At 63.6% G+C, this 19,131-nt stretch overlaps 2 protein-coding genes across 8 annotated transcripts in view; one reads left to right on the forward strand and one right to left on the reverse strand.

The window, feature by feature from the left end:
• Positions 1 to 635: 635 nt before the first annotated feature.
• ARL6IP4 (ADP ribosylation factor like GTPase 6 interacting protein 4) lies at positions 636 to 2,843 on the forward strand. Of its 7 annotated transcripts, none has more exons than XM_008142661.3 (6): positions 636 to 800; positions 1,059 to 1,232; positions 1,595 to 1,879; positions 1,979 to 2,096; positions 2,422 to 2,491; positions 2,571 to 2,843. In XM_008142661.3, exons 2-6 carry the CDS (start codon positions 1,070 to 1,072, stop codon positions 2,625 to 2,627), a joined length of 693 nt encoding a protein of 230 aa, XP_008140883.2. In that variant the 5' UTR covers positions 636 to 800; positions 1,059 to 1,069; the 3' UTR covers positions 2,628 to 2,843. The 7 variants fall into 7 exon arrangements, with proteins under 7 accessions (XP_008140883.2, XP_054568483.1, XP_054568485.1 ...); XM_054712508.1 differs by having other exon boundaries at positions 636 to 760; XM_054712510.1 differs by having other exon boundaries at positions 636 to 754.
• A 362-nt stretch (positions 2,844 to 3,205) lies between these two features.
• PITPNM2 (phosphatidylinositol transfer protein membrane associated 2) overlaps positions 3,206 to 19,131 on the reverse strand; it is a 98,957-nt gene continuing 83,031 nt past the window's right edge. The window contains exons 11-27 of the mRNA XM_054712589.1: positions 18,265 to 18,512; positions 17,660 to 17,849; positions 17,387 to 17,506; positions 16,956 to 17,191; positions 16,317 to 16,495; positions 12,883 to 13,053; positions 12,223 to 12,375; positions 11,011 to 11,175; positions 10,121 to 10,264; positions 9,170 to 9,318; positions 8,284 to 8,400; positions 7,818 to 7,934; positions 7,561 to 7,709; positions 7,313 to 7,462; positions 6,312 to 6,495; positions 6,101 to 6,229; positions 3,206 to 6,007 (exon numbers count right to left, since the gene is read on the reverse strand). Of these exons, the coding sequence (XP_054568564.1) occupies positions 5,684 to 6,007; positions 6,101 to 6,229; positions 6,312 to 6,495; positions 7,313 to 7,462; positions 7,561 to 7,709; positions 7,818 to 7,934; positions 8,284 to 8,400; positions 9,170 to 9,318; positions 10,121 to 10,264; positions 11,011 to 11,175; positions 12,223 to 12,375; positions 12,883 to 13,053; positions 16,317 to 16,495; positions 16,956 to 17,191; positions 17,387 to 17,506; positions 17,660 to 17,849; positions 18,265 to 18,512 (2,925 nt within the window). The 3' untranslated portion in view covers positions 3,206 to 5,683. The remainder of the gene's footprint in view (positions 6,008 to 6,100; positions 6,230 to 6,311; positions 6,496 to 7,312; positions 7,463 to 7,560; positions 7,710 to 7,817; positions 7,935 to 8,283; positions 8,401 to 9,169; positions 9,319 to 10,120; positions 10,265 to 11,010; positions 11,176 to 12,222; positions 12,376 to 12,882; positions 13,054 to 16,316; positions 16,496 to 16,955; positions 17,192 to 17,386; positions 17,507 to 17,659; positions 17,850 to 18,264; positions 18,513 to 19,131) is intronic.

Consider the following 19,131-nt stretch of genomic DNA (forward strand, 5'->3'; position numbering starts at 1 on the left):
TGGAAATCGGGAGTTCTGGCTTCCCTGGGAAGGTGGGAAGGTCTGGAGACACCAGACGCCATTCCCACACTGCAGAAATCAGCTGGAGCGGAGTCTCCGCTGCCCGTGGCAAACACACCCGTGGTGCACCCCTCAGAGGAGTCCCTTCCTCATTCACTGCCATGATCTCTCTGGCCCCATATAGACATTTGAGTTGACCATCTCCACATGGGGACGCTGGGAGGACCAGGGCGTCTCAGCCCTGGAGCTCACGGAGTGGACAGGTGGGCAGACAACCCAGGTTGGGAAGCGAGCGCAGGGCGGGGGGAGGGGGTGTCACTTTCTCTGGGACGTCAGGGAGACGGGTGCTGCGGGGGCCCTGGAAGGGCAATCTTGGAAGAGGGCACAACTTCAGCAAAGGGCCTGCGAGCTCGGGGAGTGGCGCCAAGCTGCGGAGCACGTCTCTCGGCTGGGAGCTGAGGGAGCAGGCACGGCCTCGCACCGGCCTGGAGGTGAAATCTGGATCCCAGCTCGCCTCTGAAACCGAGGTGGGCGCGCCAGACTCCCGTTTCCTGAGTCGCCCCCGAGACGGAACTCAAGGCGGCACAGCCCCGCTTCGCAGCCGGACGGCTTCTCACAGTACCCACCAGGCCGGAAGTCACCTCGCCGCCACCGCTTCCTCACACGAGGGCGTGGTGCGGGGGCTGGGCCCGGTGGTCAGTTAAGGAGGGAACGGGCCACCCGGGGGACCTTCCTTGAGGCGGAGGGCGCGAGGGTGCGGGTAGGCGCGCTTGGAGAGGGATTCAGAACGCACCTGGCGGGTGTGGTCTCGGCCGTTCCCTGGGACGCCGGAGCCGCCTGCGCAGGCGTGGAGCCTCCCGGCGGGGGGCGGACCCTTAAAGGGGCCGCGGCGGTGGACCCGGTGTCCCCAGCAGGTAGTGGGTGGTTGAGCATCGTGAGGTGGCTGCGGGGTGGCTCACATCCCTGCCCCGGGGTGGAATGGGGGACGGGCCCCGAGGGCCTGGGCGCCCAGTCTGCGGGCTGAGAGCCTCCGATTGATCGCGTCTCCCTGTCTGCAGAGCGCGGCGCTATGGCTCCCGGCGGCTCTCGCAAGCGCTCGAGGAGTCGCAGCCGCTCGCGGGGGCGAGGGTCGGAAAAGAGAAGGAAGAAGAGCAGCAAGGACGCCCGGGGGAGCTGTTCGGCTTCTAGGTCCCACGGCCGCAAGGCCAGCACCACCTCCTCGGGGGCGGAGGGTGAGGCCGCGGGGAGTGGGAAGGTCAGCTGGGCGGGCTTCCTGGGGACGGTTGCAGGGAAATCGCCGGGGGCGGTGGTCAGAGGGGTGCAGAGTACAGCGTGGATGTCCGGATTGAAAAGACACCCCGGGTCCAGGGGCAGGGCCGGCCCATTGAGCATGCATCGCTTCGTGCGAGCGCTTAGTCGCGCTTTCTGTGCAGCGGGGCCTGAGCTCGGGGGTTGGGGCGCCCTGCACCTGGTCAGACAGTGCCTCTGGGGAGAGTGCTGATCCCTGCAGGAGGTCTCACTCTTTTACCCAGAGCCAGGGGGGCGGTTTACTCCCCTCCCGACCTTCCAGCCTCACCTTCTCCCTGCATCACAGAGAGAAGCAAACACCAGGCCCGGAGGAGACCACGGTCCAGCTCCTCCTCCTCCTCTTCCAGTTCTCCCAGCTCCTCTTCCTCCTCATCCTCCTCGTCCTCCAGCCATGGCCGGAAGAAGCGGGAGAAGCACAAGGACAAGAAGAGGAAGAAGAAGAAGAAGAAAAGGAAGAAGAAGCTGAAGAAGAAAGACAAGGAGAAGGCGAAGGTGCCGCCGCCGGAGGCTCTGCCAGGCCCCTCGCTGGACCAGTGGCACCGATCTGCCGGGGAGGAGGAGGACGGCCCAGGTACGGTGCTGCCGGGTGTGCGTGCTGCCGGGTGTGCGGGCCCGGGAGGGTCCCCTCCCTGCGGTCCGACCACCACCTCCCTGCCGTCGCCCCTTCCAGTCCTGACAGATGAGCAGAAATCGCGCATCCAGGCCATGAAGCCCATGACCAAGGAGGAGTGGGACGCGCGGCAGAGCATCATCCGCAAGGTGGTGGACCCGGAGACCGGCCGCACCAGGTGGGGAGTGGGCGGCGAAGCCCAGCCCCTGGCCCGCACTTGCAGGAGGAGGGGAGGTGGCTGCTGCTATAAAAAGGCCAAGGATGGGAAAGTCACGTGTTGAGGGACTCCTGACGCCATTCCTCCCCCGAGCCCGAAGCAGCTGCAGGGTCATCAGAGCCACTGTTGGCTGATCTGATGGCAGAGCCCACCCGGCCTCCTCTATCCCTGTCCCGAGGGTGGGAGAGACGGAGGGCTGGGGCCCGAGGCCCGGCACCCCTCTGCCGGGCACTTGCGGTTCTGTTGCTCTGGCATTAGAGGCTCAGCCCGCTCCCCTCCTCCCCAGGCTCATTAAGGGAGACGGCGAGGTCTTAGAGGAAATCGTAACCAAGGAACGGCACCGGGAGATCAACAAGGTGGGTGTCACCCCGCCGCCCGGGGCCCAGCCTCCGCTCTGTTTGTGACGTGCCCCCTCCTCTGTGCTTTCTTACCTAGCAAGCCACCCGAGGGGACGGCCTGGCCTTCCAGATGCGAGCGGGGCTGTTGCCCTGAGGCCCTGGCGGACCAAGGTCTGTGGGCGGTGTTGGTGGCATGACAGGGTGGGCAGCAGGAGGCCACCTGGGTGCTGTCTGTCCTCTCTCCTGTGGACCGGCCTCTGGTGCAGCCGCCTCCCAGCCGCAGGGATGGAGGACCGGGTCACTGTCCTCCTCAGCTCCCTTCTCCCGAAGGAGCACCACCGCCCCGGCATTAAACGTCCCCTGGCTGAGACGTCTCGTGTGGGTGCTTCTTGTGGTGAGAGGGAGGGAAGGTGCCGCCGACTGCGGGGAAGTGGGTGTGCCCTGGTGGTCGTGCGCTCGTCCTCAGTGAGCCCGCCTGGGTCACCCCCACCCCAGCCGCTTCCCAAACTGGAGACTTGGCTCTTTAACCCGATGGCCTCAGGCTGGGAGGGACACTGCTGCCCTTTGCGTCCAGCCCGAAGGTGACAACAGCCGGAGTCCCTGTGCTGGGCCGGGTGGTCCAGTGCTGCCATGGGTGCAGTTGGCGCTGAGTACGGCACAAGCCCTGTGCGGGCCCCCCCCCCCCCCCCCCCCCACTGCTCTGGTGGCCGGTGCAGTAACGAGACCCAGAAGGAAGCCTCCGAGCTTCTTTAATTGGTGTGACGGACAATGGCACTGGGTACAGAGCACACTCAGGCCCGATGGCGCGGGGACAGCAAGGGTGGGGGCCGGGGGAGTCAGGACACGGCTCACACATGGCCTGGACAGACAGACAGACAGGAGGGGGCTGAGACGTAGACCAACGTGGCTGGCGGGTGGGCAGCTCAGACGGAGCTGGGCAGGGTGTGGGTCTCTGCGGACTCCCTCTTTGAAGATCCAGGAGAAGGCAGGTGGGGCGGTGTGGGCCGAGGCTGGCTGGGGCGGGGCTGGGAGTGGGGCGAAGGCGGCTACCCTAACAGGCCCCGGTGGGGGGCAGTCAGCAAGGCCCGCCTCACCCTTTGGTAATGACCGGTCAGGCCTGAGCCCTGCAGCTCAGCACCCGACGCTGTAAACATTTTTGGTATTTTTTGAAGGACTCTGCTCTCCCCGTTTCTGAGAAACTGGTGCTTCCTCAGAGGAGACTGTGCCTAAGGGAAGGGTCAGGGGGGCAGGAAGCACACCTGGACGCAGGAGACGGCGGCGGGGAGGCTGGGCTGCCCGCCGCACCATCTATGGCTAAGGAGAGGCCCGGGGCTATTGCTGTTGTCCTTGGCATGGCTGGCGGCTGGGCAGGAAGGCGGGGAGCGCAGAGCTGTGGGGGGCTGCCCGCTGGGAGAGGCCAGCCCCCTGCCCACACGGCCTCCCCCGGCCAAGGAGCCTCAGCCTTTATTGCAGGCGGGCCGAGCTCTTCCAGGCGCTTCTCCGATGGCTAGTCATCCAGGCGTGGGCCAGACGGGCCAGGTGGGGCCGGCGGAGGCGGCGGCACTGGCCACAGGGCCCCTCGCGGGGCTGATTGTCAGCCGAGCAATTCCCCGCTGGGGAGCAGGGGGTCAGATATTGCACTTCCACTGCAACAGTTACATTAGGACTCGGTCTATAAAATAATCGGTGCTTTATACAGAACGCCCAAAACAACAAAAAAAGCTACATCTTAAATACGGATAAACCTGAAGGTCCCATCCCTCCATTTTTCTCTGCACAAAATAAATAGCTTTCACTCTGTATGGGCCCCCCTCGCAGAACATTTACACGACCCTTTGACTGTACATATCTACACACGGGGAAATGTTAACGGCGGTTGGGGCACCTCCACACCCCAGCCCGTGAGGCCCCGAGGCCATATCCAGGTTGGCAGCAGCTTCTCAGATATGGAGCCTCGGGCTGGATGGCCAGGGGGCCAGGGGGCCAGGCAGGCTCCCCGGCCTTTAAGAAGGTGGAGCCGCAGAGGGGCTGCCGGAACCGAGCGCCACGGCTGAGATCACAGCCGGGCCTGGGGCGGGAGGGCTGGCGCGCAGACCCGTGCAGGACAGCGTGGTCTGGACCAGGGAGGATGGGAAGCCGCAGCTGCCTGCACTCAAGCTAATGACAGAAGTTGTGGCTTCTTAGACTCGGCATGGGAACGGAATTGGCATTAAGAAAAACCTAAGTGTGTGCCCCACCCATCCGAGTAGAAATTCGGTGGGATTAACAGGTCGGGTGGGGCAGGAGCCCACAGCCCTCCGCGGGGGCAGGAGGCTGGGCCTGGGCCCCAGAGCCAGGCTGGACTCGCTCACAGTGCTGGGTGTCTCCATGGGGAGGGGCTGCGCTTGGTACTGAGAGAGTTAAGAAAAGGAAGCAGCCCAGGATTGCTCATTTAAAAAAACCTCGTAGAAATCAGATCGGAGAAGTAGAAAGGTGTAGAAACGCGGGCGGGCCGGGCCGAGGCCGAGGTGAGGAGTGGGAGAGGCGGTCAGGGCTTCATGGGCCTTGCCGCCCGGGCTGTGCCAGAGCCGGCGGTGATGCCAGGCCCACGGCCTCCCTGGGCTCCAGGCGGAGCTGCAGAAATTAAGATATGGCCGCTCTCCTGCTTGCACAGGGTTTGCTGCCCTGGGGCCTTCCGTGTGGCACGAGGTCCTGGATCCGCAGAAGTTGACTGTTCATGTGGGTGAATGCGTCTGTAGCCACAGGAGAGGACAATGGGTCTCTGCTCGCAAAAACCAGTGCAAAACCAGTGAGGCTGGAGAGTGAACTCGCATTAACAAGCAGCAGCTGCGACCCGGTGGGAGGCGACGTGGGGGTCGGGGCAAGCTAGTGGCCAGGGAGGTGGCAGGCTGGGCCCAGGCCTGGCGTCAGAACGCTGCGAGGTCAACGCAGGGCAGTTGTCCAGGAGAACCTTCAAGGCTGGGCCACATGGGGGGTCCTGGTCCCTCTGTCGTCTTGGGGCTGGCTGTCCTGCCAGCTTCCAACAGGAACCCCTGAAGACCCTAGGACACGAGGCAGGGCTGGGAGGGCTGTGTGTGGCACGGCCGGTGTCCTCTGCTGGGCCCTGGGACAAGTCTGTCCCCAGCCGCCGCATGTGCCCCGGCCAGGCCTCCTGGTGGGCGGCCGCCTGGCCTAGCACCATGGAGACCACAGCACCTCTCGAAGGGTCCCCTACTTGGGGCCCGCGGCTGCCCCTGGCTCGAGCCGGCCGGCCATGGTTCGGCCCCAGCAGCCAGCCGCCACACTCATGCTGCGCTGGCCTCGCTGCTCGCCGTCCGGCTGGCTCTGCGTCCGCTCGTGCCTGAGGCCGGGCCCACTGGGCTGGGCCGAGATGGTTCGGAGCAGGTGGTTCCGGGAGCGCAGGAAGTCGCCCTGGCCGGGCAGGCCGAAACTGCCCTTGCGCAGCGCCATGCGGGTGGCCGTGTTGCGGGCCGGCCGCGCCCGGTGGTTGTACTTGAGCTGGGCCAGGTGGGCCGCGTAGCCGTCGGTGATGAACTGCAGGGGAGGGGCAGTGAGGGCGGGGGCTGCCGCAGGGCAGGGCTCTCGTGGCTGCCCCCCTGTGCTGCCCACCACCACCCGCCCACTCACCTGGCACTGCTGCTGCAGCTTCTTGGTGGGCCGGCCCACGATGTAGATCTGCATGGGGGACAGGCTGATGGAGCTGTAGACCACCACGTCCTTGGTGGAGCCATAGGCCGCGTGCGCGCGCAGGTGCAGCTGAGGGTGAGACGGTGTGGGCACAGGCACGGCCTTCTACTCCCCGCTCCCCCCACTCCCCCCCCTTCTGCCCAGGACCCACCTCGGAGATGAGCAGCTTCAGGAAGTTGGCCTTGTGCCGCAGCGGGTCGTGCACCAGGCCATCACAGAAGGACACCACGCCGTGGGGGAAGTTGTGCTGGGCCAGCCACGCCACCACCCGCTGCTTCTGCATGTCGGGCCGGCCCGTCACATAGATGATGAGGTAGCCCAGGTCCTGCCAGTGCCTGGGGAGCGAGGGGCAGGCCTGGGTGTCCCACAGCCACCCCGTCCCCCTTCCTGGGCGACCCTGTCACCTTGCCCAGCCAGCCCCGACTTGGGCCACAGAAGAGGGCACCTCTGGCCCGGCTCCAACAATAACAGTAGCAACAACACGGTGGCGGCCCTTGTGTAGCACCCACGCCTAAGCCACACCGTCCCACAGTGTGCCTGGTCTGTGAGGGCCACTTCCCAGCGAGGGGCCTGAAGCACCAACATCAAGAGGTCAAATGAGCCCTCACTGGTTTGGCTCAGGGGATAGAGCGTCAGCCTGTGGACTGAAGGGTCCCGGGTTTGATTCCGGCCAAGGGCATGGGCCCAGGTTGCAGGCTCCATCCCTAGTAGGAGCGTGTGGGAGGCAGCCAATCAATGATTCTCCTATCATTGATGTTTCTATCTCTCACTTCCTCTCTGAAATCAATAAAAGTATATTAAAAAAAAAAAAAAAAAAGGTCAAATGAAGCCGGCTGGTGTGGCTCAGTAGTTGAGCGTTGACCTATGAACCAGGAGGTCACGGTTCCTGGTCAGGGCACATACCCAGGTTTCGGGCTCAATCCCCAGGGTGGGGCATGCAGAAGGCAGCCAATCAATGATTCTCATCATTGATGTTTCTATCTCTGTCCCTCTCCCTTCCTCTCTGAAATCAATAAAAAAAATATTTTTTAAAAAAGAGGTCAAGTGAAGGTCACACAGCTAATAAGTGCTGGTGCTAACTTCAAGTTCCCTGCCAAATGTCCCCTACTCTGGCACCCGGGCCCACCCACCACGCGCCTCGGGACCACTCACCGCACCACGTCCACGGCCCCGGCCCGCACTTTGGGGTCACTGCCCATGATGGACACGCTGGCGGCAAAGGAGCCGTCAATACTGAAGACCACGAACTCCGTGCCCCTGGGCAGCACGGTGATGTAGCTATCGGCAAACGTGTGGTCTCCCCTGGGGGGGAGGGGCGGCTCATCAGAACTCACCAGAGTCCCTTCCTCCTGTCCCAGAGGAGGACCCCACCCGCCTGCCCGCCCCAATGAGGCGCATACCTGACCACCATCTTCACGGGGTAGACGCCCACGCCCAGGCGGTGCGTCTCGGGGATGGTATAGGACACGCGCCCGCTGCTGTTGGTCACCAGCGTGTCCAGGTACAGCCACTCACCCGAGGGCGGCTGCGTCATGATGTGCACGTCCACCTGGAGCCGGGCAGGCTGGTCACGAGTGGGCTGTGCCCCTGGCCTCCCACCCCCACACCCGGCCACAGGGAGGCAGGCAGGGCTCCCGCCGTCTCCCCGTGTCCTTACCTTCTCCCCTGTCAGGGTGACCATGTCCAGGGGCCCGTACATGAACCGGCCCGTCAGAACCTGCGGGCCATCCTCGTTGGCAACGGCGTCATTGATCCGGTGGTTGGCTGTCACGTTCTGGGAAGGGGAGGGGCGAGGCTGGGTCAGGGTGGGGGATGGAGGGGCGGTTGGGGTCTCCTGGGCTCAGCTCAGGCCTCCTGTGGGCCTGTGGGGGGAGCTGGGCTTAAGACCAGAAAGCCCAGGTTCAAGTCCAGCTCAGCCACGGAGCCACGTGGCCGTGGGGAAATGAGGGAGCCTGCTGCGCTTCCCTGTCTGTAAGTGGGGTCCTGGCTCCGGTCTCACAGACGGAGGATAAAAGAGACAGCACGCTTCCTGGGACTCAGTCATTGCATCTGTGAGATGGGTCTCCTTGTGGGGATTCCACAGGACAACACGCCTGGAGCCCAGGCACCCAGAGGACCCTCACCCGCAGCTTCACGTGGGTTCTCTTGCGCTGCCACTTCTCCCTCGGCTTCGAGGGGGTGAACACCGAGACCTCCTTGCCGTCCAGCTCCAAGATGCTGGAGTTGTCGTGCCTCATGACCTGGGAGCGAGAGGGGGAGAAGGCACATGGAGCAGGCTCGAGCCTGGGCCTCCTGTTCTAGGATCCGAAAATAGGAAGCTGTTGCCCAGCCGGTGTGGCTCAGTGACCCATGAACCAGGAGGTCACAGTTCAAATACTGGTCAGGGCACATGCCAGCGCTGCCGGCTTGATCCCCAGTAGAGGGCATGCAGCAGGCAACCAATCAATGATTGTCTCTCATCATTGATGCTTCCTTCTCTCTCTCTCTCCCTTCCTCTCTCTGAAATCAATTAAAAAACAACAACATTGCCCTAGCCAGTTTGGCTCAGTGGATAGAGTATCGGCCTGTGGACTGAAGGGTCCCGGGTTCGATAATGGTCAAGGACACTACTTCGGTTGCAGGCTCCCAGCCCTGGTCGAGGCAACCAATCGATGTGTCTCTCTCACATCGGTGTTTCTCTCCGCCTCTCCCTCTCCCTCTCCCTCTCCCTTCCACTCTCTCTAAAAATCAATGGAAAAATATCCTCGGGTGAGGATTATAAAAAAACAAAACATTAAAAAAATAGGAAGCTGTGAGGGTTTGGGGGGCACTATTCAACCCACTAGGGCCCACGCTCTGGGCCCCCCAATTTTACACGTGTCCCACGACTGCAAATGCATTCACCCCATCTCAACTTCCCCACAGGTTCTTCCATCCTGCTTGCTCTTGTCCCATGGGGTCAGAGGGCAGGGTCCCCACTGTCCTCCTCGTCAGCAGCCCCTCTGGGTGCCCGGCAGTGGCCCCCGGTACCTGTCTCAGCAGGAAGGAGACCACATCGGTGGATTCCCAGTAGCTGGCGTGGAAGAGGTGTGGCAGGGCCACGGTGGGGAAGGCCGTCAGGGCATCGGGGCAGTACAGGGCGTAGTCGATCCGCTTCTGGCCCCACCACTTCGCAGCAACTGCCAGGAGGAGGCAGGGGCGGTGACGGGGCTGGGACCCCCGAGGGTCCCCTGACCCCTCAGTCCGGGCTCAGTCCAAAGGCGGAGACCCTCCTCCAACCAGGGAAAGGGCAGCAGCCGAAGCGAGAGTCCCCCTGCCAGGCTGGGTAACGGGGGCAGGGGAAGGGCCAGGGGGCAGGACAGGGGCAAGCAGGCAGGGCGCCAGGGGCAGGTGGGGGTGTGGGCTCAGAGGGGGAGGGGAAGAGCCTTTGGAGGCAGGACGCGCTATCCCTGGTCCTGTCGCCGATCCTGGTGACCCTGCCCTGGGCCCCACTGCTGTGCTCCCCTGGCCCCCGTCCCCCCCAGGCCTCAGGCTGTGAAAGGCTTCCCATCAGAGGTTATTAGAACCCTGGGCCAAGGGAGGGCCTGCGTCCCACTCAGCGCCTGGGAGCTGGTGAGGTCAGACCGGCCGAGCGAATCTCCACTCCCACTCGGGGCTGGCGACCACCCGGGCTAGAGAGATGAGGCTCATGCAGGAAATGCCCAGGAAACTCATAAAGGGGGTCCCCCTGCCCTCTGCCGGCAGCCTGCCTGACCACAGTCCTGGCCCCCCACCCCCTCATTCCAGCTCCATGGGTCCCCCCCAACTCCAGCTGCTCCTGCCTCCTCCCTGGATGTCCGAGGGCGCCCAGCCCAGCCTCGGGCTCCCCGGTTAGGCCTCAGCGGGCAGGTGAGCAGAGCCCAGCAGTGACATGTGCCTGGAAACAGCGGTGACCCCGGTGAGGAGGCGGCGAGTGGGTGGAGGGCATGTGACGCCCGGTACCTTCTCGGATGTCCAAGTCGGGGAGGTGGGGGCTCACCCGCCTGGCCTGCGGGCGGGGACCCGGGGTGGAGGGGGGTGGGGGGGGCAGGGCGAGCAGGGACAGGCGCCTGACGCTGGGGGTATGGCTGAGCGGCACTGGGGCCTCTGAGAACAAGAACAAGGGAGAGGCCTCAGCGCTGCCATCGCGGGCCAGGGAGGATGCTGGGAGAGTGCCAGGCCCCTCGGCCCTCCTCACAGGAGAGCACCGTACCAGCCTCTGCCCGGTGCCACGGCTCTGACAGGCAGCCTGAGAACTGTCATGAGGGCAGGGGGGGATGGCAGGGCAGCGGCTGGGGGCGCTGAGAAGGGGTGACCCGCACCCCGCCCAGCTGCAGAGAATCTTCTGAGATGGGCAGGAGCCCCCGAGCAAAGGCCGCCATGTCCTCTGCCCCCTGGGGCGGCAGGAGTAGCAGGGGCCACAGTGAGGCCTCACCTCCCTGGCTCCCTCAGCCAACCCTCCGGCTTGTCCAGCTCCCCTCACTTGCCCAGAAACACCCCCTCAGGGAGCACCCCACACTCCACGCTCCCCCCCACCCACCCAGGGCTAGGACCAGGCCCACCGCCTCCCATCTTTCTGAGCGGTGCCGCCAATCTCCACCCCCGGGAACTGGCCCCCTGGGCCGGCCCTTCTACCACTCCTTCCCGCCAGCGTCCTCGTGGACACCTGGGGCCGGATCGCTCCGTTGTGGGGCGTCCTGAGCATTACAGGGTGTCGAGCAGCATCCCTGGTCTCTGCTCACCAGGTGCCAGTGGCGCCCCCTCCCCAGCTGTGTCCAGACATTGCCACCTATTCCCTGGGGCGCACACTGCCCCCTGCAGGACAGAGGGGAGAGTGCAGGGCGGGAACTCACTCTGGGCAATGCTGGATGCGGTGTAGCTCTCAGCCATGCCCGACACCTGGCTGGCGATGCTGATCTCACTGGCTCGGCGGAAACCCCGGGTGCTGGAGGCTGCGCCGGGCGAGGAGGGCGCCGTGTGCTCTTGGAAGAGTGCGTTGTGCGTCTGGAGCGCCTCCGCTGCAGGTGGACAGGGACCAGAGACCCGGGGGTAAGAGAGGCCTCGCCCCGCCTGCAGCCCTGAGCAGTGGGAGGGAGGGTCCAGCATGGGCTGGGGGGCCAGGCTATGCCAGGCGAGGCTGACACCTCTAGCGGCAGACCAGAGTTGGCAGCGAGGAGGGGCCCAAGTGTGCCAGGGCCTGCCTGCTCAGGGCTGAGAGGGCAGGCACGGAGCTGAGGCAGGAAGGGAGGATGGACAGGGGACCGACACAGACACAGTGGACAGGGAGTCAATGCAGCCAGGCTCACGCCCCGCCCCCCCGCCGGGCATCCTTCTTACCCCTCACCCCCACCCCCTGCCCCTGATGTGGTCTAGTCTAGCCTTCTTGCCTTCAGGGCCCAGCCCGGCCTCACCCACAGCCCATGGCAGCTGGGTTTGAGGGGCGCTAACAACAGGGGCCTGGGGTGGCTTTCCAGGGACGCCCTATGCTGAGGCCTCACATGCACCCCTCACACAAGGGCCACACTGACCGAGGCAGGAGCGGAGGGCTTGGACCAGGCTCACCTGGGCCCGGGCTGAGGGCAGGGCAGAGCTGGGATAAGGGGCTCGGCTAAAGGACCCATATCTGGATGGATGGGGTGCAGGAGGTGCCTGGACCTTCTCAGGGAGGGAAGGAGGCCTGAGAATCCGGCCCCTCACTGGGACTGAAGGCTTCTCCCGGGGGAACAGGTGAGTCCCGGGGGCTTGAGGCCTCACCCCGTCTCCTGGCTGCCCTGCCAGCCTCACGCTGGGGGAAAGAGAACTCGGACTGGCACCCGGGCTCGGTGACCCTGGACAGCTGCTCCCCCCTCGGGGCTCCTGGGCCCCCTTGGCTTTGGCCCCCTCCTGGCTCTGCCCCGGTGTGCAGAGGGCGGGCACTGGGACCTGCTCTGCTGGACCTGTCCCGCCTGGCCCCGCTTCCTTCCACCTCAGTCCCACAAACTCCGAGTGGCCAGGAGCACGGGAGGGGTCCCCGAGGCCAGCGTCAGCCAGTGAAGCAGACAGCATCACGAACGGGGGTTACACACACTCAGCACAGCCCGGGCCCGGGCTCGGGCGGGGCCCGTCTTGCCAGGTGAGCTCGGGAACGGGGATACTGGTTTCCAGGAAGCTGTCCCCGGGGAGCGGGGTCAGGGGGCCGCCCTCCAGGACCAGCTCGGGGTTTCTCTGCACGGTCTCGACTGGAGGCAGACGGGGAGAGAACAGAGGACAAGAACAGACACTCATGTGGACCGTCCGGACAGGCTCCGACACAAGACACACGGGGCTTGAGGACCAGGTGACAGGACGACTGGGACACACGCCGGGGTGGGCGGGGCAGGGCCGTTCCCTGGGAGGGCAGCTCGCACACTCACTCCCTGCCCAGACCTACTCTGTGCCCCCCCATCCTGCGCCCCCATATCTGGGTTGGGCACCGGGGGCTCAGCACAGAGCCCCTCGGGTCCTCAGCTCTGCCTCCGCGGGCAGTTGGGACGCAGTCATGGGGCTGAAGACCCTGTCCTCATTCCTAACTCTGGGACCAGTGGGACCAGTGCGCCCTCACCTAGACAGGTGCCCAGGGTCTCAGGTGTTCCGTGTAGGCTGCCCTTCCCGGCACAGCAGGCCCACCCCGGCCTGGAGCACCGAGGAGCGGCACCCACCCACCCACCTTCCCTCCCCCAGCACCCCGCCGCCCGCGGGGTTCTCACCCAGCAGCGTGGAGCACCCGTCCCCCAGCGGGTAGCGCTGGTAGCGGGGGATGCTGAAGGGCGGCAGGGCGTAGAATCGCCGCTCCAGCAGGGGCTCCAGACGCGAGGCCGACGGGTCCGCGGGGTGGAACAGGTTGTACACTTGCTGGCAGGCCGGCCGCAGCTGGAAAACTGGGGGCGGGAAGGGGGTGGAGTCGCCCGACGGCCAGCTCCGCCCCGAGAAGGCGGGGCCTATAACAGGGCGGGGCTTATGACTGGGCGGGGCCTGGAGCTGGGCGGGGCTTATGACTGGGCGGGGCCTGGAGCAGGGCGGGGCTTATGACTGGGCGGGGCCTAGAGCAGGGCGGGGCCTAGAACTGAGCAGGGCCTGGAGCAGGGCGGGGCTTATGACTGGGCGGGGCCTGGAGCAGGGCGGGGCCTAGAACTGAGCAGGGCCTACAGCAGGGCGGGTGCGGTGGTGGTCCGGATACGGAAAACCTGAAAGTGTGTCTATGAATTTGGGATCTGTTTGGACCATCTTCCTTTGATTAACCTTTTCCTTTTCATTGCAAAGTTAGCCCTGGCAGTTTTTTCTCAGTAATTAGAGCGTTGGCTCTTGGACATAAGGATCGCGGGTTCGATTCCCGGTCAAGGGCACGTAACTGGGTTGGGGGAGGCAACCAGTCCATGTGTCTCTCACACTGATGTTGCTCTCTCTCTCTCTCTCCCCCTCCCTCCCTTCCACACTCTCTAAAAAAAAAAGCAAAGGGAAAAAAATCCTCAGGTGAGGACTAACAACAACAACAACATTGAAAACAAAATTGAAACGTTGTAATAACCATGGTAAAAACCGTTTTTCAAATACAAGAGTACATGAGAAAAGACTTCAATGGAAGGCTGCCTTCCACCTCCGAGCCCCGTGGCTGGAGTCCCACCAGCATCTTTAGGGAGCCTCTCACGCATGCCTAGTGGAGCAGGGCGCCTGCCTGCTGGGGTTGGAAATGTCTCCTAGGTTGTCAGAATGGGCTGCAAGTCCAACCACTTCACATGGATGTAAGAATGTTAAGTACAGCCCTAACCGGTGTGGCTCAGTGGATAGAGCGTCGGCCTGCGGACTCAAGGGTCCCAGGTTCGATTCTGGTCAAGGGCATGTACCTTGGTTGCAGGCACATCCCCAGTAGGGCGTGTGCAAGAAGCAACTGATCGATGTTTCTCTCTCATAGATGTTTCTAACTCTCTATCCTTCTCCCTTCCTCTCTGTAAAAAAATCAATAAAATATATTTTTTTAAAAAAAGAATGTAAGTATACACACACACACACACACACACACAGAATGTAAGCACAGGTATCCATCCTCTGCTTTTAGGAAAGACCTATGTTAATACAGACGCTCCTCGACTTACGACTTATGATGAGATTAGGTCCCAATAAACGCACTGTAAGTGGAAAGCATCATCAGTCGAAAATGCATTTGCTACACCTAACCTGCCGAACATCATGGCTTAGCCCAGCCCCCCTCAAACATGCTCAGAACACTTAGTTTGGTCTACGGTTGAGCAAAATCGTCTCCATAAAGCTTGTTTCACAATGCGCGGCATCATGAGAGAGTATCACACCACATACTGCTAGCCTGGGAAGATATCAGAATTCAAAATTTGAAGTTCAGTTTGTACTGACTGGGTATCGCTTTTGCACCACTGCAAAGTTGAAAAATCGAAAGTCACACCCATCATCAGTTGGGGGGACCGTCTGTACCCAATTTCGCTAACGAAAAGAAACCCCAAGGGCACGGTCACTTTCACAAAGAAAAGTAAAAGGAGGGGTCAGCATCTGTTTGTAAATCCTCACCCGAGAACAGGTTTTTATTATTTTGGAGAAAGAGGAAGGGGGGGGGGGGGAAGAGAGAAACATCGACTGGCTGCCTCCCGCCCGTACCCTGGCCAGGGATCGAACCCGCAACCTTTGGGTGTACGGGACGACGCTCCAACCGACGGAACCACCTGCACAGGTTTCAGCGTTCGTTTTGCATGAGCTGCTGTAGAGGCAGCCGAGCGGCCCTGCCAAGCTCCCTCCCTGGAACCAACCACACCCGGCGTGGCAGCACCCAGCCGCCAGAGCTCTGAACTGTCGGTGAGCATCTGCGCTTTATCTCCGTTTATTTTGTGCAGCTGTTAGCAAGACGCGTCCTAAGCTGTCGGAAGGCTAGGAGACCTCGTAAGGGTGTTATGCTTATTGTAAAAACTGGATGTAATTAAGCGTATTTGGTATCATTTGGAAGGTTATTTTCGGGTCTGGGAGCGCTCAAAAAAATGTCCCACATAAATTAATGGTAATTGCCTCTCTGATTTATGCCACGTTGGCGTATGAAATGTTTCAGAGGGATGCTCCACTGTCGGAGGGCGGGGGGGAGGGCTGGGGGGGTGGAGAACCTGTATAAGCTGTCGGTAGTGTGTGTTCACTTTTAAATCACACACATGAGCCCTGGCCGGTGTGGCTCAGTGGATAGAGCATCGGCCTGCGGACTGAAAGGTCCCAGGTCCGATTCCGGTCAAGGGCATGTACCTTGGTTGCGGGCACATCCCCAGTAGGAGGTGTGCAGGAGGCAGCTCATCGATGTTTCTAACTCTCCCTCTCCCTTCCTCTCTGTAAAACATCAATATAATATATTAAAAAAATAAAAATAAAAATAAATCACACACATGGATAGGAACATATGCTATACTTTTTGAACTTTGCCTTTTTTTTTTTTTTTTCATTTAACACACAGAATTTTGGCGTCTTTTACATCAGCACGTGTAGTTCTGCCACATTACCCTCCACATAACACCACTGTCCCTACGTCAGGCCCTGTCCACTTGCTCTTGGGCCCGTGTCTAACGCTCGCTGAGCCTGTTTCCTCTGTTACCTGGGGACTGTGACATGGGCCCCGCAGTGAGGATGGCAGGGCCACACTGGCTGATCCTGGGGGGCACCGGGCAGGGACCGCTGCTGACAGACTGCTCAGCCCCTACATCTCGCCTCTGTCTGTGTAGACGTGAGGAGGGTCCCTGGAGCAGCGTGGCTGTGGCAGCTCCGGGGCTGCAAGGCCACTGAACCAGGAAGGCTTTGGGGGTGCCTGGCTGCATCCTTCTTCCTTTCGGGAAGACCTAGGGCCTGGGAGACTGCGTCTATCCCCATCTGACCCCAGAAGGCTCCCTTTCCTATCCGGACCACAGCTCCCAGAGGCGGGGGGCGGGGGGGCAGGGACTTGGAGAAGAAATGAAACAGCAGGTGTTGGGACACAGGGGCCAGGGGCTGAGCTGCTGAAGCAGGAGCATGGGAGAGGGATGGGCCCCTGGTGCGGAGGACAAAAAAGAGGCTGATATGGACGTGACCATGGCCTAGAAGGGTCCACAGAGACCCTACGCTCTGATCATGTATCACCCGCCCCACCCCACCCCGGCAGGGCTCTCACCATCCAGGCTGGGGATGACCGTCTTCCTCAAGGCCAGGACCAGCCCCAGCGGGCACCCGAAGAGGAAGAGGTCGGCGACCTCAAAGTCGAACCTGCCCAGGGCCCCCGTGCCGTCCAGCATGGTGGAGCTGCTCGAGCGGCGGGAGCCGGGCTCGTTCCTCAGCACGCTCGCATGGAGGCTGCAGGGGGGCGCGCGCCAGGTCACACCGAGGCCCTTCTCGGGGCTGGCCTGCCCTCCGCGGCCCCCGAAGGAGGCCCCTGAGGGGTCATCAGGCCCAAAGAGGCTGCACCCCTGTGCTGCCTTCCAGGTGCAGCTGCCCCAGGGCGGCCAGGACACCTCTGAGGACAGAGGGTCCCGCCTCTCTAGGGGGTCCATCGCCTTTGGGACCGACATGACCGGGACCAGGCTGCCCTGGTCAGTTCTGCCCCTGCTTCCCCCCGACAATCTGTCCCCTCTGGTTCAGGATGGCCCTCAGCATGGACAGGACCACACTGTACCCTGCAACCCTCCTTCTCCTGCTGAAGAGCTGGGGGCCCCCGGGACCCTGGCACTGGCCGTCCCTCCCTCTGGGAGGCCCCGTCCCCCCCTGGCGGTGGGCCTCCTGATCTGACCCCCAGCCCCCCGCCAGCCCCGCCCACCTGGACAGGAAGGCCTGGTGCTGCTGGATGGTGTCCAGCTCGTAGGTGGACGAGTCGCTCCTCTTCCGGGGCAGCTGCCTTTTGGGGTCCTCGGTGCCATTGCTGCGGGGGATGTCGATGTTGCTGCGGCTCAGGTGCCTACTGCTCTCCAGGCTGCCGCCGCCGCCGCCGCCGCCGCCGCCACCGGCACTGTGCGACGAATTCACCAGGATGCCCGGGGACAGCAGGTCCGTGTCCTGGAACAGCCCACGCAGGCTCACTGCCAGGAGGCGACTGGCCTGGCCCCTTCGGGGTCGTCCCTCCTGACTGCAGGCCCACTGCCCGGCCAGGCTCTCACCCAAGCCAGAGAGAGGACAAGCCTGCCCCCCATGCCCCACTGTCCCCCGTCCCCCCAGCCCACTGGCCAGGGACTGAGCTTCTATCCCTGGTACCTGCACGCTGGCCACGCTGCCCCTGCGGCTGCTGCTCTGGCTCTCAGACACCGGCTGGCTGCTGTAGCATAAGGCGTCAAACGCCAGGATGCCCCCCACGCAGTCCCCGATCAGGCACACCTGGAGGGAGAGGGGCCTCGGGGCTGAGCGCCAGCCCTGCTCGCCGGGACGCAGGCTGGGGTCCACCGAAGCGCCTGCCACGGCTGGGCCGGGGGTCCAGGCAGGCCCCCCACCGGGGTGTTCGGCCTTGCCTCCCCTGACCCCACGACTCACCTGCCCATTGAAAGTCACGCCCTCCTGGGACTTGATGAAGTCCCCGTAGGCGAGGTTGGCCCGCTGGATCACCGTGGCAACCGCCTCCTGGTACTGGGGTGAGGAGGTGGCCAGCAGAGGCAGGGCGGCCAGGGGGATGTGGTCCTGGCTGCTGGACAGACAGCCTTCGTCGTGGCTGTAGGGGCTGAGGCTGGGGGAGGGGGCCCGGTCAGGGCAGAGCCGTGGCCTCGGGTCAGCCCCGGAGCCTCAGGTCAGCCCCGGAGCCCCTCTCCCCTGCCCTGAGCAGCAGGCCTGGAGCGCCTCCACCCGGAGAGCCTCAGCCTTGACTCAGCAGACCCGGTGGGGACGGGCAGGCGTGGGACAGGGCTGGGGAGTAAGGCCCCGAGTCTGGGCGCCAGGTGAGCATCCCCACGTGGGGACACAGAGGCTCGGCCCCAGCCCCGGCCCTCCTGACTCTGGGCCCAGCCATCTGCATAGATTTTGCCACCTCTGGGCAGAACGGACTGGATGGCCTGTCTGGACGTCCAGACAGGTGTCCCAACACGGGGGGGGGGGTCAGGGGGGAGTCAGCAGAGGGACAGGCGGCCGCAGACCTGCGCACTCACTTGGAGACCAGGGCGAAGACATCGGCGCAGACGGGCGGGCAGGGCACCAGGCGGATGGCGAGGCGGCCCAGGGCGCTGGGGTAGTGCACGCGCATGACGGTGTCGAACACGGCGGCGATGGTGTTGGTGTCGCCCTGCTTGGAGCTGGGGTCCCCGGCGCCCGTGTCCAGGATGGTGCCCCCGTGCAGCACCAGCAGCAGCACGTGGATCTTGGAGGGCGGCATGGCCAGCGGCGGGCTGGCCTCGTCCTGCGTGGGCGAGGGGCGGGTGTCAACTCCCCCGGGAACGGAGCCCCTTGCTCCCTCTGAGGACCCGACTCCAGGTCTTCAGCGGGTGCTGCTGGCCTCGGTGCGTCCGTCCGTGTCCGGGCACGGGTCCGTCTCGGGCCCCGCAGGCAGGGCGACGGCCGCTCCGAGTCACAGGGCTGCTTAAGGGGCTGGGGGCTGGGCCTCGGCCCGGCCGCTCTGCCAGCAGCTATGAGCTCGCCCCCATCTACATGGGGCCCCTCCCCTGGCCCCACAGCCCCCAAACCCTGCCATTTCTTGACTTTCCACGAGACCAAGGGCCCAGGAGCAGAGACGCCTGGACCGGAACCAGATCTGCCGCCACCCCAGGCTAGGACGCCATCCCCAGGCCTCTCCGGGCCCCAGCTCCCAGTGTGACGGGGACGGGTGGCCGAGGAGCCACTTGTGTGTCCTATTATGTCAGGGGGCGTGGGGGTGGGGGAGGGAGTTGAATGAGGAGAGCAGCTTGTCCCCAAGGAGCCAGGGGCCAGAACAGGAGTTGAAGCACGAAGGGGCGCGTGAGCTGGGCCACCGATGGCAGGAGGCGGGGCAGCTGCAGGACCTACGTGTCAGCATGGAGCCT

Source organism: Eptesicus fuscus, chromosome 23 (assembly GCF_027574615.1).
Source record: "Eptesicus fuscus isolate TK198812 chromosome 23, DD_ASM_mEF_20220401, whole genome shotgun sequence".
Classification (NCBI taxonomy): Eukaryota; Metazoa; Chordata; class Mammalia; order Chiroptera; family Vespertilionidae; genus Eptesicus; species Eptesicus fuscus.

What these genes read in the sequence shown, in the direction of transcription:
- ARL6IP4 (XM_008142661.3), top strand. Translation starts at nt 1,070, where the DNA reads ATGGCTCCCGGCGGCTCTCGCAAGCGCTCGAGGAGTCGCAGCCGCTCG. An exon ending in CACCTCCTCGGGGGCGGAGG is followed by an intron (nt 1,233 to 1,594) that starts GTGAGGCCGCGG and finishes CCTGCATCACAG; the next exon opens with AGAGAAGCAAACACCAGGCC. An exon ending in GGAGGAGGAGGACGGCCCAG is followed by an intron (nt 1,880 to 1,978) that starts GTACGGTGCTGC and finishes CGCCCCTTCCAG; the next exon opens with TCCTGACAGATGAGCAGAAA.